Source organism: Heteronotia binoei, chromosome 13 (assembly GCF_032191835.1).
Source record: "Heteronotia binoei isolate CCM8104 ecotype False Entrance Well chromosome 13, APGP_CSIRO_Hbin_v1, whole genome shotgun sequence".
Classification (NCBI taxonomy): Eukaryota; Metazoa; Chordata; class Lepidosauria; order Squamata; family Gekkonidae; genus Heteronotia; species Heteronotia binoei.
The window spans coordinates 27,418,408-27,439,055 of record NC_083235.1 but is presented as its reverse complement, the minus strand read 5'-3'; the positions used below and the strand labels follow the sequence as shown (position 1 = coordinate 27,439,055).

The 20,648-nt window shown below is 48.9% G+C and overlaps 1 protein-coding gene across 1 annotated transcript in view; it reads right to left on the bottom strand.

Moving 5' to 3' along the window:
• LOC132581118 (nuclear receptor subfamily 1 group D member 1-like) overlaps positions 1-6,742 on the bottom strand; it is a 72,615-nt gene extending 65,873 nt beyond the window's left edge. Inside the window, exon 1 of the mRNA XM_060252198.1 lies at positions 6,515-6,742. Within this exon, the coding sequence (XP_060108181.1) occupies positions 6,515-6,593 (79 nt within the window). The 5' untranslated portion in view covers positions 6,594-6,742. The remainder of the gene's footprint in view (positions 1-6,514) is intronic.
• Positions 6,743-20,648: the final 13,906 nt, after the last annotated feature.

Below are 20,648 nucleotides of genomic sequence, written 5' to 3'. Positions count from 1 at the left end.
TTAAAGATAATCACCAGCACCTTAAATTGGACTCCTAAATTAAGCAGCAACCAATAAAGAGACCTCGAAATGGGAATGACATGGTCCCACTGACTAGCTGTCTATAATAAAGAAGCTTCAGGCAGGGGGAAAATGGGTTTGGCTTCACCAGAAGGTTTCCATGGAAACAACATCCATACCTGATTTTCTTTCTTACCCCCACTGTCACAAGCCCAAATGACCAGGGAGGAGTACATGTGTTGGATTGTAACAGAAATTCTCCAGCGGATCAGAACCATGTATGCCTATTCTCTTGGCAGTTATGCTGGACCCTCAAAAGAACACTGAGGAAGGCCAACACCAAACCGCTGTTGATTTACCACACACACTAATTTAGACAGTCACTGCTGTGCCAAATCAAGCTGCTGCTCTGGATTTCTGATCAGGTACAAGTAGGGCTGCAGGCTTCAGGTTGCAAACCTGGAGATTTGGGGGGGAGGTGTGGAGCATGAGGAGGGTGGGGTTTGGGGAGGGACTTCAATGGGGCATGGGGTCCACTTCTAAAGCAGCCATTTTCTCCAGGCTTTAGAAGTGGATCTGTCATCTGGAGATCAGCTGTATTCCCAGGAAATCTCCAGCCCCCACATGGAGGTTGGCAGCCATAGGTACAAGAAGGGCTTTTTTGTAGAAAAAGCCCAGCAGAAACTTATTTGCATATTAAGCCACACCCCTGATGGCACCATTGTTTTGCATGGGTTTTTGTACAGCAGGGACTCGTTTGCATATTAGGCCACACCCTGATACCAAGCCAGCCGGAACTGCATTCCTGCTCAAAAAAAGCCCCAAGATATGATTAGATGACAGGAAAACAGAGATCAGGTTTTCCAAGGAGTTACATGAATCATTTCCCCAACTGCCTTCTGTTTTCTCTTATAAACAAGCCAAATTCCTGTATGCCCTACTAACCTTTGTTATGTGAGTCAATATTGATATTAATGGTATTCCTGGAGCCTTTAGGACTGAGCTTGGGGACTTGGGAACAATGGGCAGTAGGATCCAAATCCATACTGCCCTAGTCCAATCACAGGCCTCCTGCTGGTTTGAATGACCCACGAACGTGCTTGTGCAGGAACCCAGTGTTGTATAGTTGGCCCAGTGGACCCAGTTCTACGGACTTGTTAGTGCAGCCACCTACCATGCTGTACTCAATAGTTTATCGCTACCGGCTCGCCTCATCCATGCATAGAACCCACTATATTACACTTTCCAAAACCCTGAATATGTAAAGATTATTATTCACCTCTGAGCCACTTCCAAGGCCAGAGATTTGCCCTAAAATACCTTTTGAAGACCAAGGCAGCATCTTGGAAATAGTGAGGAAACATGAAGCAGTACTTCTGAGCATGTGCAAAAAAGCATAACCTAAAGTACCCACAACCAAGTCCATAATACTATTGCTTCAAGATGTCCTATAATTTCATAAGCAAAAGAAAAACCACTCCGAGTGCTCAAACCACATGGCAGTCAGGGAGCGTCTTCTTTACCCCCCCCCCCAAGTATTCTTTATTGAGTAGGAGGAGGCCTTCCTTCTGAGGTGAGACTCATATGGTGCCAATTTTTTCATTAAGGGCCCCTCTCTTCCTTCCATCCCAGCAGAGGATAGCCATGTGCCATCTGCCACAGCAAAAAAGAATAAAAAGTGCCACCAAATTCCTGCTTTATTTTTATACCTTTTTTTCTAAAGTAGTTTTCAATCAAGTTTATTGTGGTCAAAAGAACAGCAAGGTTGGAAATAGATTTTAAAAGATCGGGGTTTTTTTAAATTTAAGATTGAATTGATACATAAAAGGTAGAATCACATGCAAAAAAATTTTCTTAAGTAGTTTCAAAATCTAAAGTCTAGGAGGTTCAGTTTGCAATGTCCCAGACCGCGCTGGAACCCAAGGTTGCCAGCCTCCACGTGAGGCCTGGAGATCTCCCGGTGTTACAACTGACCTCCAGACTACAGAGATCAGTTGCCCTGGAAAAAATGGCTGATTTGGAGGGTGTGCTCTATGAAATTAGACCCTGCTGAGGTCCTCCCATCCCCAAACCCCACCTTTCCCAGGCTCCACCCCCTAACCAGATCGCCAGGTATTTCCCAACCCAGGCAGCTCTGGTTACCCGGAGCTGGCAACTTTTGGCGCATGTCTTTCTTTCGAAAGTCTACCCGAGCGAAGGCCCCTCAACACGAAAATAAACCAGGTGGTGTTGTTTTTCGTTTCCTCCTCTGCCCCCGACCTCGAAAGGGGAACGGCACGATTAAGCGGCCGAGATTTAGCTGCCCTCAATCCTCTCTCTCTCCCCTGATCCAACCCCAACCAGAGGCAGCCAGCGAGCGAGCGACCTCCCCGGCTCCGATTAGCAGCAGCCGACACGTGTGCCTGGGAGTCCCATCTGCAGAGCTGCTGCAGCTTCAGCCGCCGAGCCAAGGAAGCCAGGACGGATGGGGCTAGGCTCCGCTCTCCAGCTGTTTTTCCAGCCTCCTGGGACAAGCCCCGGGCGGCCGATTGCGCTAATTCCTCCCGGCGCTGCTGGCCCAGATCCGCCCCGGCGGCGCAGGATTAGCGTGCCGAGGCCATGTGCCGGAGAGGAGGGGCGCAGCGTGACTTCTCCGCACATGGGCAGGGACTGGGCGAGGGCTGGAAAGGAAGGGGAAAGCCAGCAGCGGCGCCACCTTCCCTCTCTCTCTCCCCAGGATCTTGGTATTCGATATAGCGCGCCCAGCAAGGCTGGGAAAGCCAAGATCCCTGCCTCGATGCACGCCCAAGAGGCTGACACGTGAGACGAGAGAAAGATGGGCTTGTCACTTTGTTTGCCTTGGCGCCGAGCCCATGCCTTGTTGGAAATGCGGCGCTTCCCCCCCACCCCCCCGTCGTCCTTTCTCCCCCCCACCACCCCGCTGCATTTCCATGCCACGCAGACCATACCGGTTGAATTTCTGGCTGCGAATGGCACAGAAGCTTGGCTAGAAATTGGCAGTTCTAGTCCACCGTATCATCATTAATGTTTTTAAAAGAAACTGATAGGGTTGCCAAGTCCAATTCAAGAAATATCTGGGGACTTTGGGGGTGGAGCCAGGAGACATTGGGGCGGAGCCAGAAGCAAACTTCTGACAAGTATTATTGAACTCCAAAGGGATTTCTGGCTATCAGATTTCAAGGAACTGCACACCTTTTAAATGCCACCCTATCCACTGGAAATAATGAAGGAAAGGGGCACCTTCTTTTGGGGCTCAGAATTGGACCCCCTTGTCCAATCCTTTTGAAACTTGGAGAATATTTTGGGCAGAACCACAAGACATAAACAGCAGATGTTTGAGAGAAGAAAGAAAAGGGGGGAGGAAGGGAGGGAGGTGGAAAGAAAGAAACTTGAAATGAATTCTTCAAGCTGCTAGCTGGCTTGGCTTAGAAAAGTGATTTGAAGGGAGAAATGCCGCCTCCAAGCCAGCTGATTGGGCAGTGGGGGCTTCAAGAGCCACACAATATGTTTGAAAGAGCCACATGTGGCTCCTGAGCCACAGTTTGGCCACCCCTGTCATAGACCCTCCATGGATCGGACTAATCATTTTTAAAAGACATCTGAAACTGTCCTTTACTACCACCTCTTGTGGTGGTGAACTGCATGCATTATTCACAGTATCATATACTTCTAATTGCCCTGACCTGGATAGAACAGACTAGCTGGATCCTGTCCGGTCTTGGATTAAGCAGGGTTGGCCCTGGTTAGTATTTGGATGAGAAAGGAAGTCCAGAGTCACTGTTCAGAGGCAGGCAATGGCAAACCATCTCTGAACATCTCTTTCCTTGAAAACCATATGGGGTCCCCATAAGTTGGCTGCACCTTGACAGCGAAAAAACCCGAAACCCTCTTGATTACAATAATTCCTAAATACTGGGAAAGTAAGGGATCAAGTTGAAGGTAATTAAGACAAAAGCACAAAGAGCATTACAGAATACAGCAAGGTTTACTTTCCAATAAAAATTGTTTCTAGAGCTTCAGGATCTGTAGGTTTTCAGTATGTGTAAAAATATAGCTCTGATGATAAGCACAAGGCCTCTTAATCCAGCCCCCTACTCAAGGGCAGACCCACTTAGCCCAGGCTGTGGCTCAGTGGTAAAACATCTGCTGGGTATGTAGAAGGTCCCAAGTTCAATCCCTGGCATCTTCAGGTAAAAAGTACCAAGTATTAGGTGATGTGAAAGACCCCTACCTAAAACTCTGGAGAGCAGCTGCTAGTCTGAGTAGACAGTACTGACCTTGATGGATCAATGGTCTGATTCAGTATAAGGCAGCTTCATAATTTCATAAGACCAAATTCATACACACAATCCAGATCACAACTATGTATACGCAGAGAATTAGGACGATGACATAACAGAGCTACTGTAACTTAGTGGTAGAGCATCTGTTTGGCATGTAGAAGGTCCCAAGTTCAATCCTTGGCTTCTCCAGTTAAAGGATCTGGCAGTAGGTTATGTAAAAGGCTTCCATCTGAGACCCTGGAGAGCTGCTGCCAGTCTGAGTAAGCAATACTGACTTTGATCCAGTGTGAAGTCAGCAGCCTTGGAACAAGATGTCCTGTCCCTATGTGGCTATGGGCAGCTAAAGATTTTCTTGGCACTGAAGAAAATAACATCATCTGGTAAATAACATCCCATTAAGCCTCTATGAAAGGGACAGGGCATTTTGCTCCAGGCAACCCTATCCGAAAGACCAGAATACCCCAAAGTAATAGGAAGGAGTGGGGGAGACCTCAAACAACACAGTTATGAATTTTTTTTACTAAGGGTCACATTGTGTTATAGTAACAATTGGAAAGTAAAATCCAGTAGGAGTTATGTACCAAAGGTATTCCAAAAACTTTAAAAATGCAATTCTGTTGCTTGCAAAACACTGTTTAAAGGGATGCAGAGATGTCTATACAGCCCATTTCCCACCTCCCCAGCTTAGGTGCTCATCATCAACTCATCCCCTGCCTTTCCATCCTCTCTGCCACCAGGCTTCTTGTCCCTTTTGCAGGCACAAACCTCCGTTCCCCAAAACCTCATACCAAAATAGCTTGCTTTTCCTGCAGTCCCCCCCACCCCCGCAACCCAGTCCTGATCTTTGCAACAGCTTCCCTGCTCATAAATATCTCCATATCCCCCAGGTGGCTATCATGCGGGTCCCATCAGCCCCTCTTACCCAGCATATCTCAACATTCCTTTCTTTGTGGAATTACATCTCCATGAGCAATCTGTGTTCCTATTGCAGAGGAGTGTCCCCAAGCCATTTGCTGATGGGAAACTCACAGAAGCCACACGCCATATTTAAGAGCTCCTGCTGGAATTGGCGGGGGGGATTATGAATACTGCCCCCTCTTTCAGGGTTCTACATCCCTGAATGTTAGTTCTTAATAAGGGCCATTTATTTTTTTTATTTATTAAAACAAAGGGTAAAAACCCAGCAATTCAGCACTAAGAAAGCTTTTCTCCTTATTATGCAACCCAACCAATCTCTCCTCTGCAAGAGATGAACACATAACATGAACACGTGAAACTGCCTTATACTGAATCAGACCCTTGGTCCATCGAGGTCAGTATTAGCTACTGGCAGTGGCTCTGCAGTCTTGGGCAGTGGTCTTATCACCTACTGTCAGAGATGTTGGGGACAGAACTTGGGATCTTATGGTTGCCCATCAAAGGCTCTGCTAATAAGCCATAGTCCCTCCACTACAGAGACCTTCAGTGCAATCCTAAACACACTCTTTAAAGACCACTGGTATCAATCAACTTCAAGAGTTATAACTGCTTAGGACAGCAGGGATGGTGAACAGTTGTGATTGATAAAATCCATGCCTCAGTCGCTGTTTTCGGGGGGGGGGGGGGGCTGCCAAAGCCTGGAGGGGAAATAATGTTCTGTCCCTTTAATAAAGGCTTATTGTATGGAACTGGGAAGCTAAAGCTTTTCATGGCTTGAAGGTAAATAATATTACCTGGTGAATAACTACCCATTGAGCCTCTATGAAAAGGACAGGACATTTTTTTCCCCAAACAGCTGGCAACCTTACATGGGGGTGAGGGGGGGGGAAATCCTTTAGGGTGTCTTGTGGGAGAAAAATGCTCAAATGGGGATGGGAATAGAGAAAGTTGTAAGGAGACAATGGAGGCCATATTGCCCCCCCTTCCCGCCCTAGTGCTGACAGTGGCTTTTTCATGTTATATGTTCTCCTCACAGGTCACGTGACCTCTACAAGGGATTTTCTAGAGGTCAGCCTCATGGGGTGGGATTTCTGCCAAGGAAGAATGGCTTCAGAAGTGCAGAAGACACCACTAAGCCCAACGGCTGCCCATCCACCCAATCTAGACCGCCTTCGCCTCCCTAGCCCCAGACACAATCTTTCTTAGGTTGCTTCCCCCTCAGTGTTCTCAGCAAAAGCAGCAAAGCATGCTGGGACCTGAGGAAGCCATTTTGTGAGCTGGGAGATTATCTCTCTGAAACGCTGGTCACTTACTGTGGCTTGGGCAGTCGGGTCGCTGAACTGAGCCAGTCCCACTCGGCCTGTAGCTTTGAGGTGTGGAGGAGAGAAGCATCCCCAGAGCTTTGGGCAGCTTACTTGGTGCTGAGCCGGGTCCCGGCCTTCCGACAGGCCGCACAAGAAGGGCCACAATAACGGGGCGGGGGGCGGCAAGCTGGGCAAGGAGGGGCAGGGGGGTAACAGCTGAAGCCCCCCCAGGAGGGCCGGGAGAAGCAGCAGGGGACTGGGAGCCGGCAAGCGCTGGAGCAACACCCTGTGTGGCAACAGGCTGAGGAGGGGCAATAACAGCAGGGAGGGCGGCAACAAGAAGGGCAACAAGGAGGCGGGTGACAAGCGGGGCAGGGAGGCCGAAAGCAGCTGGGGCAGCACATGGGGCAGGGAGGCGGGCAGCAGCCAACACTGCACATGAGCAAAGAGGATGAGAGAGGAGGCAGCCTCCAGGAAAAAGGGCAGGGCAGGGATGGGGATACACAACTCAGAGTTTCTTTCTACAGCTGGAGCAAGAGAAATGGACCCGAGTAGAAAGCCCCATAGCTCCCAGGAGCCTTTCCCGGCTCAGGGAGGATTCTAGGGCAGGCAAAGGGCCGGCTGGCCCACAGAACACGGCAGCCTGGTTTGTATTTATAGCTCCCTAAGGCCAAGAGCATCGGCTCCTAAAGCCGTCTGAGCCAGCACGCGGCCTTTGCTCACCACACCGCTTATCACTGGCCATAGGAGGCTGAGAACCATTCTCTCTCTCTCTCTCTCTCTCTCTGTGCCTCTCTCAGAAGTAGGTGTAATGTACTGAATGACGAGACGTATTGAAGGCAACATGCTTTATTAGCGAGTGCATCACAAGGCAGAGAAACGTGGGCCGGGTCCGGATTATATACATACCCTGGAACAACCCTCAGTCTGGCCAGGTCCAATCCTGGCCAGTTAAACTTCCCGCCACAGATCTTGATTGGCGGAGCATATTAGCGGAGCTACATCCGGGGACCAGTGGGCTTCCACTGGTCAACTCAGTAGCGTCCGCTGTGTTGTAACTTCAGGACTGAAATGCAAGACACAACACTCCTCCCCCCCCCCCCTAGTTAAAGACACAAAGTCTTTCAAGTAGGCTGGCGCCCTGCATTCCCGGGTCAACCTCCTCGGGGTTATTTGGGGAGTTGGAGCGGCCGCCGTGGCTGGCGGGGCAGCTGGTTCCTCGTGGTGGGGTGACACCAGAAAATGGCTGTCCGTCGCTTGTTGCTGTTCCAGAATCTCCTCTCGGGAGTGGGGGGTGCTCCATCCTCTGTGGTGCTCTTCTGCCTGCATAGTCGGTGCAGCCGGCATAGGCTGGGTAGCTCCCAGGGGTGTTGCTGTTAGTACTCCCCCGCTCCTTTGATCGCTGTTGGTTCTTCCGGCAAGGCGCGATGGCGCAGCTGGTCAATATGCCTCCTTAGGATCTGACCCCCCTCTGACGAAACCTCGTAGGAGCGGGACCCGGTCACCCACAGCACCTGGGCGGCTAACCACTCCAGCCCGCTTGCAAAGTTCTTTGCATATACTGGATTCCCTGGAAAGAATCCCCTAGCGGCTTCCCTGGTTTCGGGGGAACTGCGGAGGTCCGTAGCCCGGTCAGGATGCAACCTGTCTAGCCTCGTGATCAACTTCCTCCTCATTAGTAACTCGGCAGGGCTTAACCCGGTGACAGGGTTGGGGGATGATTCTGTTATCAAATAGGAAGGCTGCCAGGCGGTGGTCCCAATCTCCCTGTACAATGTGACCCAGGGCCTCTTTAGTGGTGCGCACCATACGCTCTGCTTGGCTGTTGGTGGCTGGATGGAAAGGGGTGGACCGAATGTGTTGGATGAGGTACCGATTCAGGAATTCCTAAAATTCCCGGGAGGTGAAAGTGGTTCCATTGTCCGTGACGAGGGTCTCGGGAATCCCATGAGTGCAAAAGACCCTTCGCAAGGCTCTGACCGCCGCCATGGTGGAGGTTGAAGCTACGGGAATCACTTCCAACCACTTGGTGAATGCATCGACAAAAAGAAAGAATATTTGGCCCTGGTATGGCCCCGCAAAGTCTAGGTGTAACCTGGACCTTGTTGGACTCCCAGCGGTGGACCGGGGCACTGGGTGGATCAGGCCGGGACTCTTGGCAGGGTTGGCACCTTTGAACCCACCCTTCTATCTCCTCATCCATCCCTGGCCACCATACATAGCTACGTGCCAGGGCCTTCATACGCACTATCCCCAGGTGTGTTTCATGTAGGGCTTCCACCACTTGCTTCCAAAATGGGGGGGGGGGGAACCACCACCCTGCTACCCCAGAGAAGGCACCCCTTGTGCATGGACCGTTCTTCTCTGCGTCCAGTTTGCCCACGGGCCACCCCCTTCCCATCTAGTCTAAAACGCGTGCGAGGATGCGGTCTCTACCCGTGGCCCTAGCTACCTCAGCTGCGTGGAGAAGCCTCTCTGGTAGAGTCTCTATAAGCATCACATGGTGGACGGGGGTGGGATCTGGGTCCATAGAGGGCAGCGGCAGGCGGCTGAGGGCGTCAGCGTGTCCCATAGCTTTGCCAGGGCGGTGGACCAAGGCATATGTGTACGAGTTGAGGAACTGGTTCCACCACAGGACGTGCTGTGACAGAATTTGCGGTGTCTGGCGGTCTGGGGCGAGGAGGCCCAGTAGTGGCTTATGGTCTGTGGCGATCGTGAAACGCCTACCATACAGGTAGTCATTGAATTTATGCACACCTGCCACTATTGCGAAGGCCTCCTTGTCTATCTGGGCATAGTTGCATTCTGCGGGGGTCAGGGTCCTCGAATAATAGGCCACCGGAACCTCCCTCCCGTCCAGAAGTTGGTGCCCCAGAACGGCGCCCACCCCGTACGAGGAAGCATCGCAAGCCAGAATCACTGGTAGAGATTCGTCAAAATGGTGGAGCACATCATTGGAAACTAGAAGGTCCTTGACTGCCTGAAAAGCGGCGGCCTGCTTCTTTCTCCAGACCCATGGGGCGTATTTATCTAGGAGCCTATGAAGGGGTTCTGCGATGGCCGCTTTGTGGGGCAAAAATGAATGATAAAAATTTAATAATCCCAAGAAACTTTGTAACGCCATCTTGCACGTGGGGGCCGGGGCGTGGACTATAGCCCTGGTCTTGTTGGTCGTCAGGTGGATTCCCGCGGTGTGTACTGCAAACCCCAAGAACTCTACCCTCGACACGCCGAGGGAACACTTCTTCCACTTTACTTTAAGTCCCACTGTCTGGAAATGGCGGAGTACCTCACGCAGATGGCTGCTGAACTCCTCAGCCTCCCGGGTGGCGATCAAAACATCATCAAAAAATGGTTGCACTCTGGGGATCCCTTTGAGAAGAGAATCCATTATGCTCTGAAAAATCCCCAGAGCCACACTAACCCCAAATTGCAACCACCGCACCCGAAAAACTCCCCTATGAGTCACAATGGTCTGGGCTTCTGCTGTCTCGGCGTCCACCGGGAGTTGCTGGTATGCCTGGACCAGGTCCAGTTTCCCAAAAACCTTAAAGCCTGCTAGAGCTGTTAGTACGTGGCTGACCACCAGAACGGGGTATTGATTGTCCTGAAGTGCCTTATTGATTGTGCACTTATAGTCAGCGCATATGCACACATCTCCATTCGGCTTCACTGGAGTGACTATGGGTGTTTCCCATGCAGCGTAGGATACCGGTTCTAGCACTCCCTGGGCCGTGAGGCGGTCCAGCTCCGCTTCTATTTTAGGTTTGAGCGAATAGAATTCACCTGGCCTTCAGCCTTATTGGTCTCACGTGGGGATCGAGGGGCAAGGTGATAGGAGGTCCCTTGTAGCACCCCAGGGACCCATCAAACACTTCCGGGAATTCCCGGCACACTTGCTCGAAATTTTGCGTTCGCATCTGCTGCACCGCCACTATTTGAATACCCAGCGGTCAAAACCAGGCCAGCCCCAGTAATGTGGTGAGCTGGCGTTTGACCACGAGTATGTCCAGCGTGCCCTTAAAGTTCTTAAACTCTACCCTTACAGGGCCCAACCCAAAATCTGTACGGGGGGTTTTTGGAAGTCCCACAATACGAAATCAGCAGGTCGCAGCCGGGGCCAGCCACAGAGACAAAGTTTTCTTAGCAACTCCTCCAAAATTATGGAGATGGAGGAGCCCAAGTCCAGCTCCATTAGGCATGGAGCGCCCTCGATTAGGACTGACACCCTGACCTTATCGGGGGTGGTGAGGGGCAAGTTCATTACCTGCATGCTAGTCAATGTGGTCGAGTAAGCATCAATCGAGTCGTGGTTGGTAGACTGGCGTCTGCGGTTGGCCTTGGCCTGGCAAGCCCGTACTATGTGGCCCACTCTTCCACAGTTCCTGCAGTCCACATTGCGATAGGGGCAGTCTTGTCGCTCATGTGGATCCCGACAGCTGGTCCACTTGGTGTTGGCTGATCTCTCGGTCGCTCGTGGCCGAGTGGGCGCTCTCAGCCCCATTCCTGGTTGGCGACGGAGCTGGTTTGCCTCCTCCTCCTCTGGGTTGCCCAGTGCCATCTCCTCCTGGTGGACGGCTTCTGGTAGCGGGTTGTGGTAAGCTTTGGTTGCTCTCTCGAACACGGTGGCTTCATTGAAGGCAAGTTGGAGGGTGAGCTCTTCCTTTGCGAAGAGCTTTTGCTGCAGTCTTTCATCTCGGAGGCCCCAAACGAATCGATCCCTCGGGGCTTCATCCAGCTTGTCAAAGCTGCAGTTCTTCGCAATTTGGTGGAGGGCGGCCAGGTAGACAGCGGCCATCTCTCCCACCCCTTGATCCCTCTTGTGGAAGAGAAATCGGTGGGCAATGATGGATGGCTAGGGCAAGAAGTGCCCGGTCAGGAGTCTCACTATCTCCTCGTACGTTTTCTCCGTGATCTTTGCGGGGGCCGAGAGACCCTTTGCGATCTCGAATGTGGCCTCCCCACAGACACTCAGGAGTACGTCTCTCTTACGGCTGTCGTCTGTAATCATGTTCGCTCGTAGGTAGCAGTCTACCTGCTCCATGTAGGTCTCCCACCTATCGGGGTTGGCAGGATCGAACTCTGCAAGGTGGCCCGTTGTCCCACTTGGGTTAGCCATGGCGGCAGCGGGCACTTCAGTCTCCCTAGACTGCGTGCCTTCTTCGTCTCCAGCCAGGTCAGCAAAGTCCCGCTTTGGGAGTTACCTGGCTAGGATCCCATCCTCGTCGCCACTGTAATGTACTGAGTGACAAGACATGCTGAAGGCAACATGCTTTATTAGCGAGTACATCACAAGGCAGAGCAATGTGGGCCGGGTCCCGATTATATACATACCCTGGAACAACCCTCAGCCTGGCCAGGTCCAATCCTGGCCAGTTAAACTTCCCGCCAGAGATCTTGATTGGTGGAGCGTATTAGCGGAGCTACATCTGGGGACCAGTGGGCTTCCACTGGTCACCTCAGTAGCGTTCGCTGTGTTGTAACTTCAGGACTGAAATGCAAGACACAACAGTAGGGCTGCCAACCTAATTTGGAGGGAGGACTCTATGGTTGCCAACTTCCACATGCTGTCTGAAGAAGACAACAACATTGGATTTATATTCTGCCCTCCACTCTGAATGTCAGAGTGGCTCACAATCTCCTTTATCTTCCTCCTCCACAACAAACACCCTGTGGGGTAGGTGGGGCTGAGAGAGCTCTCACAGAAGCTCCCTTTCAAGGACAAGTTCTGCGAGAGCCATGGCTAACCCAAGGCCATTCCAGCAGCTGCAAGTGGAGAAGTGAGGAATGAAGCCCAGTTCTCCCAGATAAGAGTTTGCTCACTTCACCTCAACACCAAACTGGCTCTCACTGCCGGGAGATCTCCTGCTATTATAGCTTTTCTCCAGACTACAGAGATCTGTTCCCCTGGATAAAATGGCTGATTTGGAGGGTGGACTCTACCTACGGTTGCCAATCTCCAGGTGCTGCCTGGATATCTCCTGCTATTACCATTGATCCCCACACAACAGAGATCAGTTCCACTGGACAAAATGGCACCTTTGGAGAGTGGACTCTATGGTATTATATACCAATGAGGTTCCTCTCCAAACCTCGCCTTTCCTGGCTCCATCCCAAAAATCTCCAAGTATTTCCCAACTCAGAGTTGGCGACGCTCTCTATAGCATCATATCCCCACTAAGCTACCTCCTTTCCGCCTGGCTCTGCCTCCAAATATCCAAGAGTTTCTCAACCCAGCACTAGCAATCCAATCATGGGCTCTGTATAGGGTTGCTAGCAATGTTCCCTCTAAGCTGCAGAATCTTGTGAGCAAAAATTCTACTTTGTGAGCTACTGGTATTAAAGTTGTGAACTACTGGCATTAAAGTTGTGAGCTACTGCATAAATTATTGTGCTCTGGAGTTATTCTTCCTGAGCTAAGACAAAAATGTGTGAGCTGGAGGCTAAAAATCTGTGAGCTAGCTCACGCTAACTCAGTTTAGAGGGAACACTGGTTGCCAGACCTCTAATCCAGGTGGGGGTCCCCCAGTTTTGCAGGGGGGAAACCCCACCCAGAAATGCCCCAAAATGTGGTGTTAATCGTGCCGCTGATGTTGGGACAAAACTCTATGGTACATTTGGACTCAAACCATAGAGTTTTGCCCAAAAATTAGAGGGCCGCTGTGTGATGTCAGCACCATGATGATGTCACTTCTGGGCAGAATGTCCCTGGAAGACCCAAAGATCTCCCCTCTGGGAGGAAGCCAAGACCTGGCAACCCTAGCTCTGTATTGGCCATTCAGCAGATCTGGCCACTGAGCCAAATGGACCTTATTATTTAAAAAAAAACAACAACAGAGGCTCTGTGCCTCGAACAGCTGTACAATAAGCAGAAATCAACCAGTGAACCTTTTCCAAACATAAAAATAGTTTTTGAGGGGAGGGGAATTCATCTGTGCATTTCTATTTTTGTACCGGTTTAAATAATTTTATTCAGGGCTATTTTTGTAGGGAAATCCCAACCGGGACTTATTTGCATATTAGGCCACACACCCTTACACCATCATTGTTTCACATGGGGCTTTTTTTGTAGAAAAAGTCCAGCAGTATCTCATTTACATATTAGGCCACACCCCCTGATGCCAAGCCAGCCGGAACTGCGTTCCTGTGCATTCCTGCTCAAAAAAATCCCTGATTTTATTAAGTTTCAGGTAAGAAAAGGAAAGGGGTAAAAGGAAAGGGAAAGGGGTAAAGTAAATACATTCTATAACATTTCTTCTTATACATTATTAATTTCACGTCGCATAATCAACACCAGTCGTCTTTTAACATTTTTCCCTACTTTTCCATCTTATGATTCAATTTCTCTTTTTGTACACCTGCTTATGTATTTAGTTCATAAAAGAGGTGCTTGCCATTCTTCCATGGATCATCCTGAACTCAAAGATCTAGCCTCTGTATCCTTGAGTCTTCAGTCTGGCTTAACTGTGTGGTTTCCTGGCTGCTAATGAAACAGCTGATCTCAAATGCATTATTCTGAGCTCTTGAGATCTGAAGGCAGTCTTGAGGTTTAACCGCCCTTGCCTCAATAGCAGGAGATAAAATTAAATGGCTTTCCTTTATTCATGCCTCCACTAATTTATACTCCACTCACTCCCAAAGGTAAAGCCCAATCTATTCCAGTAGCACAGAATAAAATGTATTGAAATTTCCCTGCATTTTAATGTTCAGCCCCACAAGCCTGCAAACAGATTACACCGTAAGAGCAAAAATACTTTGAAAGAGATGTAAAAAGGCATGACTTTTTGAACAATGGTAACATGTCTTAAGTGAAGTACAGAAAGGTTCCTGAATGACCATGAAATGGCTCAAAAAGGCACATACAAATCCAGATTGAAACACGACACACATGTGGCAAGACGCACATTTTCCCCTAATGGCCCTGTATGGTCAGTGTAGGGTTGCCATCTCTGGGGTGGGAAATTCCTGGAGATTTTGGGAGTAGAATCTAGGGAGGGTGGAACTTGGTGAGGGAAGGGACTTTGCAGAAGATAATTCCATAGAGTCCACTTTCCAAAGCTGCCATTTTCTCCAAGGGAACTGCTGCCTGTAGATTAGTTGTAATCTCAGGAGAACTTCAGCTTCAGTTGGCAACCCTCAGTATAATTGTCTACTCTGGGTTGGGAAATTGCTAGAGATTTGGGAGCAGAACCTGGGGAAGGCAGCATTTGCGGAGGAACCTCAGTGGGCAATGTAATGCCAGAGAGTCCCACATCTGTGATTTTCTCCAGGGGGACTGGAGATCAGTTGTAATTGCAGAAGAAGGAGGATTGCAGATTTATACCCTGCCCTTCTCCCTGAATCAGAGACTCAGAGTGGCTTACAATCTCCTATATCTTCTCCCCCCACAATAGACACCCTGTGAGGTGGGTGGGGCTGAGAGGGCTCTCACAGCAGCTGCTCTTTCAAGGACAACCTCTGCCAGAGCTATGGCTAACCCAAGGCCATTCCAGCAGGTGCAAGTGGAGGAGTGGGGAATCAAACCTGGTTCTCCCAGATAAGAGTTCCCACACTTAACCACTACACCAAACTGGCTCTCTTATGCTGGGTATCTCCAGGGCCCACCTTGTGGTTGGCACACCTGGCTCTGGGTCTTATTTATACTGTGCAGAAACCGGTACAAAGTAGTTGTGCATGCTTCAATAGCTTACACTGAGCAGCCGCAGGAGCTACAGATCTATGGCTTGCAAACCAAGCACACATTGCTGCTTTCAGTGGGTTGCACTAGGGTTGCCAAGTCCAATTCAAGAAATATCTGGGGACTTTGGGGGTCGAGCCAGGGGACACTGGGGGTGGCACCAGCAGCAAGAGTGTGACAAGCATAATTGAACTCCAAAGGGAGTTCTGGCCATCACATTTAAAGGGACTGCACACCTTTTTAAATGCCTTCCTTCCATAGGAAATAATGAAGGATAGGGGCACCTTCTTTGGGGGCTCATAGAATAGGACCCCCTTGTCCAATCTTTTTGAAACTTGGCAGGTGTTTTGGGGAGAGGAACTGGAAGCTATACTACAAATTGGTGCCTCTATCTCAAAAAAAAAACAACCCAGCCTCTCCAGAGCCCCAGATACCTGTGGATCAATTATTCAATATTTCCTATGGGAATAAGGCTTCATAGGGAATAATAGAGATCCCAGCAGACATTTCCCTCTCCCCACCCCCGCTTTCTAATGACCCTGAAGTGGGGAGAGGGCCTCCAAACCGGAGGATCTCCTGTCCCCACCTGGGAATTAGGCAAAACCGGAAACCACAATGTACTGATTAGTAACAACTGAAATAAACCACTGCGTTACTTACATATTGCAAATAATTGCTCCACAAATATTTCTTATGTCTTATTAATGTATTCTTCACCAAAATTCTTACAAATGTCCATGAGTACAGCACAACTCAAAATACAAATTAATTTCCAATTGCTGTAATGACGTATCTGTTGGATTTCGGTCTGCTACCCATGCAAGAAATAGCACACTTATTGGTACTACACACGTCTGTCAACGAAAGGATACAGACAGTGGACTTTGGTACCATTACAGCAATTGGAAATCAGTTTGTATTTTGAGTTGTGCTGTATTCATGGACATTTGTAAGAATTTTGGTGAAGAATAAATGAATAGGATATAATTAATACTTGTGGAGCAATTATTTGCAATATATAAGTAACACAGTGGTTTATTTCAGTTGTTACCCACCTGGGGATTGGCAACCTTAGGTTGCACAGTGTGAACAAGATGCCCAAGCCCATGCACAGGAAATCCCTGTGCCTCCTTGGCATCATGTTTAAAACAGGCATGATTGGGGGAGCGGTCTGATCACACACTGGCTCCAAACTGGTGAGATACAGAAGCCCCGGTGCATCGGCAGCATCAGGGGAAGGAGGATTTGGACTGATTAAATCTGCAGGCAAGTGCTGGGTGGCATACACCGCACTAAAGGCAAATTTAGAAAAACAACAACCCAGCTGCAAGCAATAAAACTAGTCAACACATTGTTAACAATAAAAATAGCAGTCAATGAGTAAATGAACACCAGGGCACAGACTGGCTCAGACACATCTCTCCATTGTGGAAGCAAGGGAACAACTTGGAACACTTTTGAAAACGTGACACTCGGAATAAATTTTTACTTCCTGAATAATTATATCCTTCTTGTACATTTGAGACCCGTATGAGCCAGTCTATAGAATGTAAACGAAAAGCCTCTAACTTGGCACAGTGGGACCAGCCATCTACCTGTCTATGCAAATCAGCATTATGGAATTCAGTCCTTAGTGTGGTACAAGCAAACCTGTTCTGCAGAAGAATCCTACTGAATAGAATGATACAGATAGCTCTGGAAGGGTTGCCAGCTTTGGACAGGTGTGGTTTGGGAGGGACCTCAGCAGGGTATAATGCCATAAAGCCCACCTTCCAAAGCAGCCATTTTCTCCAGGGGTGTCTCTGTAGTCAGTGGTAGATCTGGGAAAACTTTAGGCCACCTGAAAGATTGCAGCCCGAGGTCTGAGCAACTTCAGTGGGGGTAGGTTTGCCAGCTCCAGATTGGGAAATACCTGGAAATGTGGGGAGGGTGGGGTTTGGGGTAGGGTTGCCAATCCCCAAGTGGGGGCAGGGGATCCCCCGGTTTGGAGGCCCTCCCCCCACTTCAGGGTCATCAGAAAGCGAAGGTGGGGAGGGAAAAGTCTGCCGGGCACTTCATTTTTCCCTATGTAGACTGATTCCCATAGGGTATAATGGAGAATTGATCCACGGGTATCAGGGGCTCTGGGAGGCTGTTTTTTGAAGTAGAGGCACCATATTGGACTAGGGGGTCCAATTCTATGAGCCCCCAAAGAAGGTGCCCCTATCCATTATTTCCAATGGAGGGAAGGCATTTAAAAGATGTGCGGTCCCTTTAAATGTAATGGCCAGAACTCCCTTTGGAGTTCAATTATGCTTGTCACAACCTTGCTCCTGGCTCCACCCCTAAAGTCCCCAGATATTTCTTGAACTGGACTTGGCAACCCTAGTTTGGGGAAAGGTGGAGCATAATCTCATATAGTCCCCTCCTCCACTTGCACCTGCTGGAATGGCCTTGGGTGAGCCATAGCTCTCGCAGGAGCTGTAATTGAAAGGTGTCTGTTGTGGGGGAAGAAGATATAGGAGATTGTAAAGGTGGGGTAAAAATCTGCAGTCTTCTTCTTCTTAAAGTCTTTCACACACAACAGTTAGATTTCAGTCCAGTGGCACCTTTGAGACCAACAAGGTTTCCATGGTAGAAGCTTTTGAGAGCCAAAACTCCCTTCACCTCTTCTCCCAGAAGACGGTCATACAATCCAATTTAGCCAAACAGAGTTGCAGCAGCCAATGCATTACTTTGGTCGTGAGATTCTGCTGTAATTGGAAACGAACAAACAAATTAAAGATGGACTTCTCTTCTAGCAAAGGGTGCCCAGCTCTGGCCAAAAGTGCTTTTGCGAGGCAAATTAATATCTTGTACACACCCTCCTCTTAGTGGCATATTATATGCTGGTCAGCATAACCATATCGTGATCAAGAGCTAACCAGGATAGTATTTGCTTATATTCATTTGTGCTATCATTTTCTTTACTTCCTTGCTTCTACAATTGTACCTGTGCTCCAAATGACCACTAAAGAAGAAGAAGACTGCAGATTTATACCCCGCCCTTCTCTCTGAATCAGAGACTCACAGCGGCTTACAATCTCCTATATTTTCTTCTCCGACAACAGACACCCTGTGAGGTGGGTGGGGCTGAGAGGGTTCTCACAGCAGCTGCTCTTTTAAGGACAACTCCTGTGATAGCTATGGCTAACCCAAGGCCATTCCAGCAGGTGCAAGTGGAGGATTGGGGAATCAAACCCGGTTCTCCCTGATAAGAGAACGCACACTTAACCACTACACCAAACTGGCATCTCCTGGAGGGCAGGGGACATCACCCAGCCAATGAGCAGCTCAACAACTTCCATTCTCTGTCTCTAAAAATGTTGTAGGCAATGTGTTTATCTCCAGAGTATCCACATACCAGAAACAATTGCCTCTGGGCTGGTTTGACATGGAGAGAGAATAATGATTTTTCCATGTAGCTCCCACTGCTGCTACAAATACAGGGACATTAACAGTCTGTCCAAACTGCCATGCACTTTCATATACATCCTGTATGGTTTCTCTTATAACTTTGCAAGGAAAAGGGATGGAGACTTACTTTAAAAAATAAAGCTGGGAATCAGTAAATTGATACAATAGATCATTATCATTTTTTCACTATAATCATCTGTCATTACTGGATATTTTAAAGTCTGGAAAAAGCCTTGTGAGAGGAGAAATGATGGCTGAGGGGCTGAGGAAATTAAAATGCAGGGGCTGAGGAAATTAAAATGGTGCCAATGTGGGCAGGACCTACAAAAGCGCATGCCTTCTCATCTGCATGGAATCTCAATGTGCTTTGACTGCAATATTATATTTTTTAAAAAACAGGCCAAACCATATCTGGAAAAGATTGCAACAAAGTGGGGTGGGATCAGAAAAGGAAGACGACATCATATCGATGTTCCCTAAAAGAGTGTTGCCATAAGGAATCCAAGGCAAAGTGAAACCTCTGTATAGTTTACTTACTCATTTATACCCAACGTTTTCCCCCGGTGGGAACCTATAGTAGCATATGTCATTCTCCATTTTATCCTCACTGCAACCCTGTGAGGTAGGTGAGGCATGTGACTGGCCCAAGCTCACCCAGTGAGCTTCCATGGCAGAGTAGGGATTCAAACCTTGGTCTCCCAGATCCTAGTTTGATACCCTAACCCAGGGCGTTTTTTTTGGTAGAAAAAGTCCAGCAGGAAATCATTTGCATATTAGACCACACCCCCTGGCATCACCATTGTTCCACACAGGCCATTTTTGTAGAAGCGGCCCAGGTGGAACTCATTTGTATATTAGGCTACACTGCCTGATGTCAAGCCAGCCAGGACTGAGTTCCTGTGCGTTCCTGCTTAAAAAAAAAAACCCTGTCCTAACCACTACACCATGCTGGTCGGTAGGGTTGCCAAGTCCAATTCAAGAAATATCTGGAGACTTTGGGGGTGGTGTCAGGAGACATTGGGGGTGGGGCCAGAAGCAAGGGTGTGACAAGCATAATTCAACTCTAAAGGGAGTTCTGGCCATCACATTTAATGGGACGCACACCTTTTGAATGCCTTTCTTCCATAGAAAATAATGAAGGATAGGGGCACCTTCTTTTGGGGCTCATAGAATTGGACCCCCTGGTCCAATCTTTTTGAAACTTGGGGGGTATTTTGGGGAGAGGCACTGGATGTTATACTGAAAATTTGGTGCCTCTACTTCAAAACACAGGCCGCTCCCCCTGAGCCCCAGATACCCGCAGATCAATTCTCCATTATTTTCTGTGGGCATCAGTCTCCTTAGGGAATAATAGAGTTCCCAGCAAACATTTCCCTCCCCTCCCCCCCACTTTCCGATGACCCTGAAGTGGGGGGAGGGCCTCCAAACTGGGGAAATCCCCTGTCACCACCTGGGGATTGGCAACCCTACTGGTCGGCGAGATCTGCATCAGTATTAAGGTAGTGATAAGAAGTGCTTTTAGAATTATTAATTGCTTATGAAGCAAACAATGCATTAAATGAAAATTAATTAATGAATCCTCCTCCCCTTGCAATTTTACCAGGCTGCTTTTCTGTTATACAAAGTGCAGGGATAGCCTTCCCTCCCTCCCTGGATGTTTATTCTTTCTTTGTGAACAACAGGCGTTTCCTTAGTGTGTACTAACTGGCCAACTTGGATATGTTTCAAGTCACTCTAAACAGTAGGGTGGAGTCTGAGGAGAGTGGGGTTTGGGGAGGGGAGGGTACTTCCAAGGGGTACAATTCCATAGAGTCCACTTTCCAAAGTGGCCATTTTCTCCAGGGGAACTGATAAGGAGATGAGCTGGAGGCTGCCAACCCTAGCAGAGTTCATTTAAGGTCAGGGTTGTGGTTGGTTGGGGGGTTTTCTGGGGAAGGCCCATATCAGGGATGAAATTCTAGCAGGAGCTCCTTTGCATATTAGGCCACACACCCTGATGTAGCCAATCCTCCAAGAGCTAACAAAAAAGAG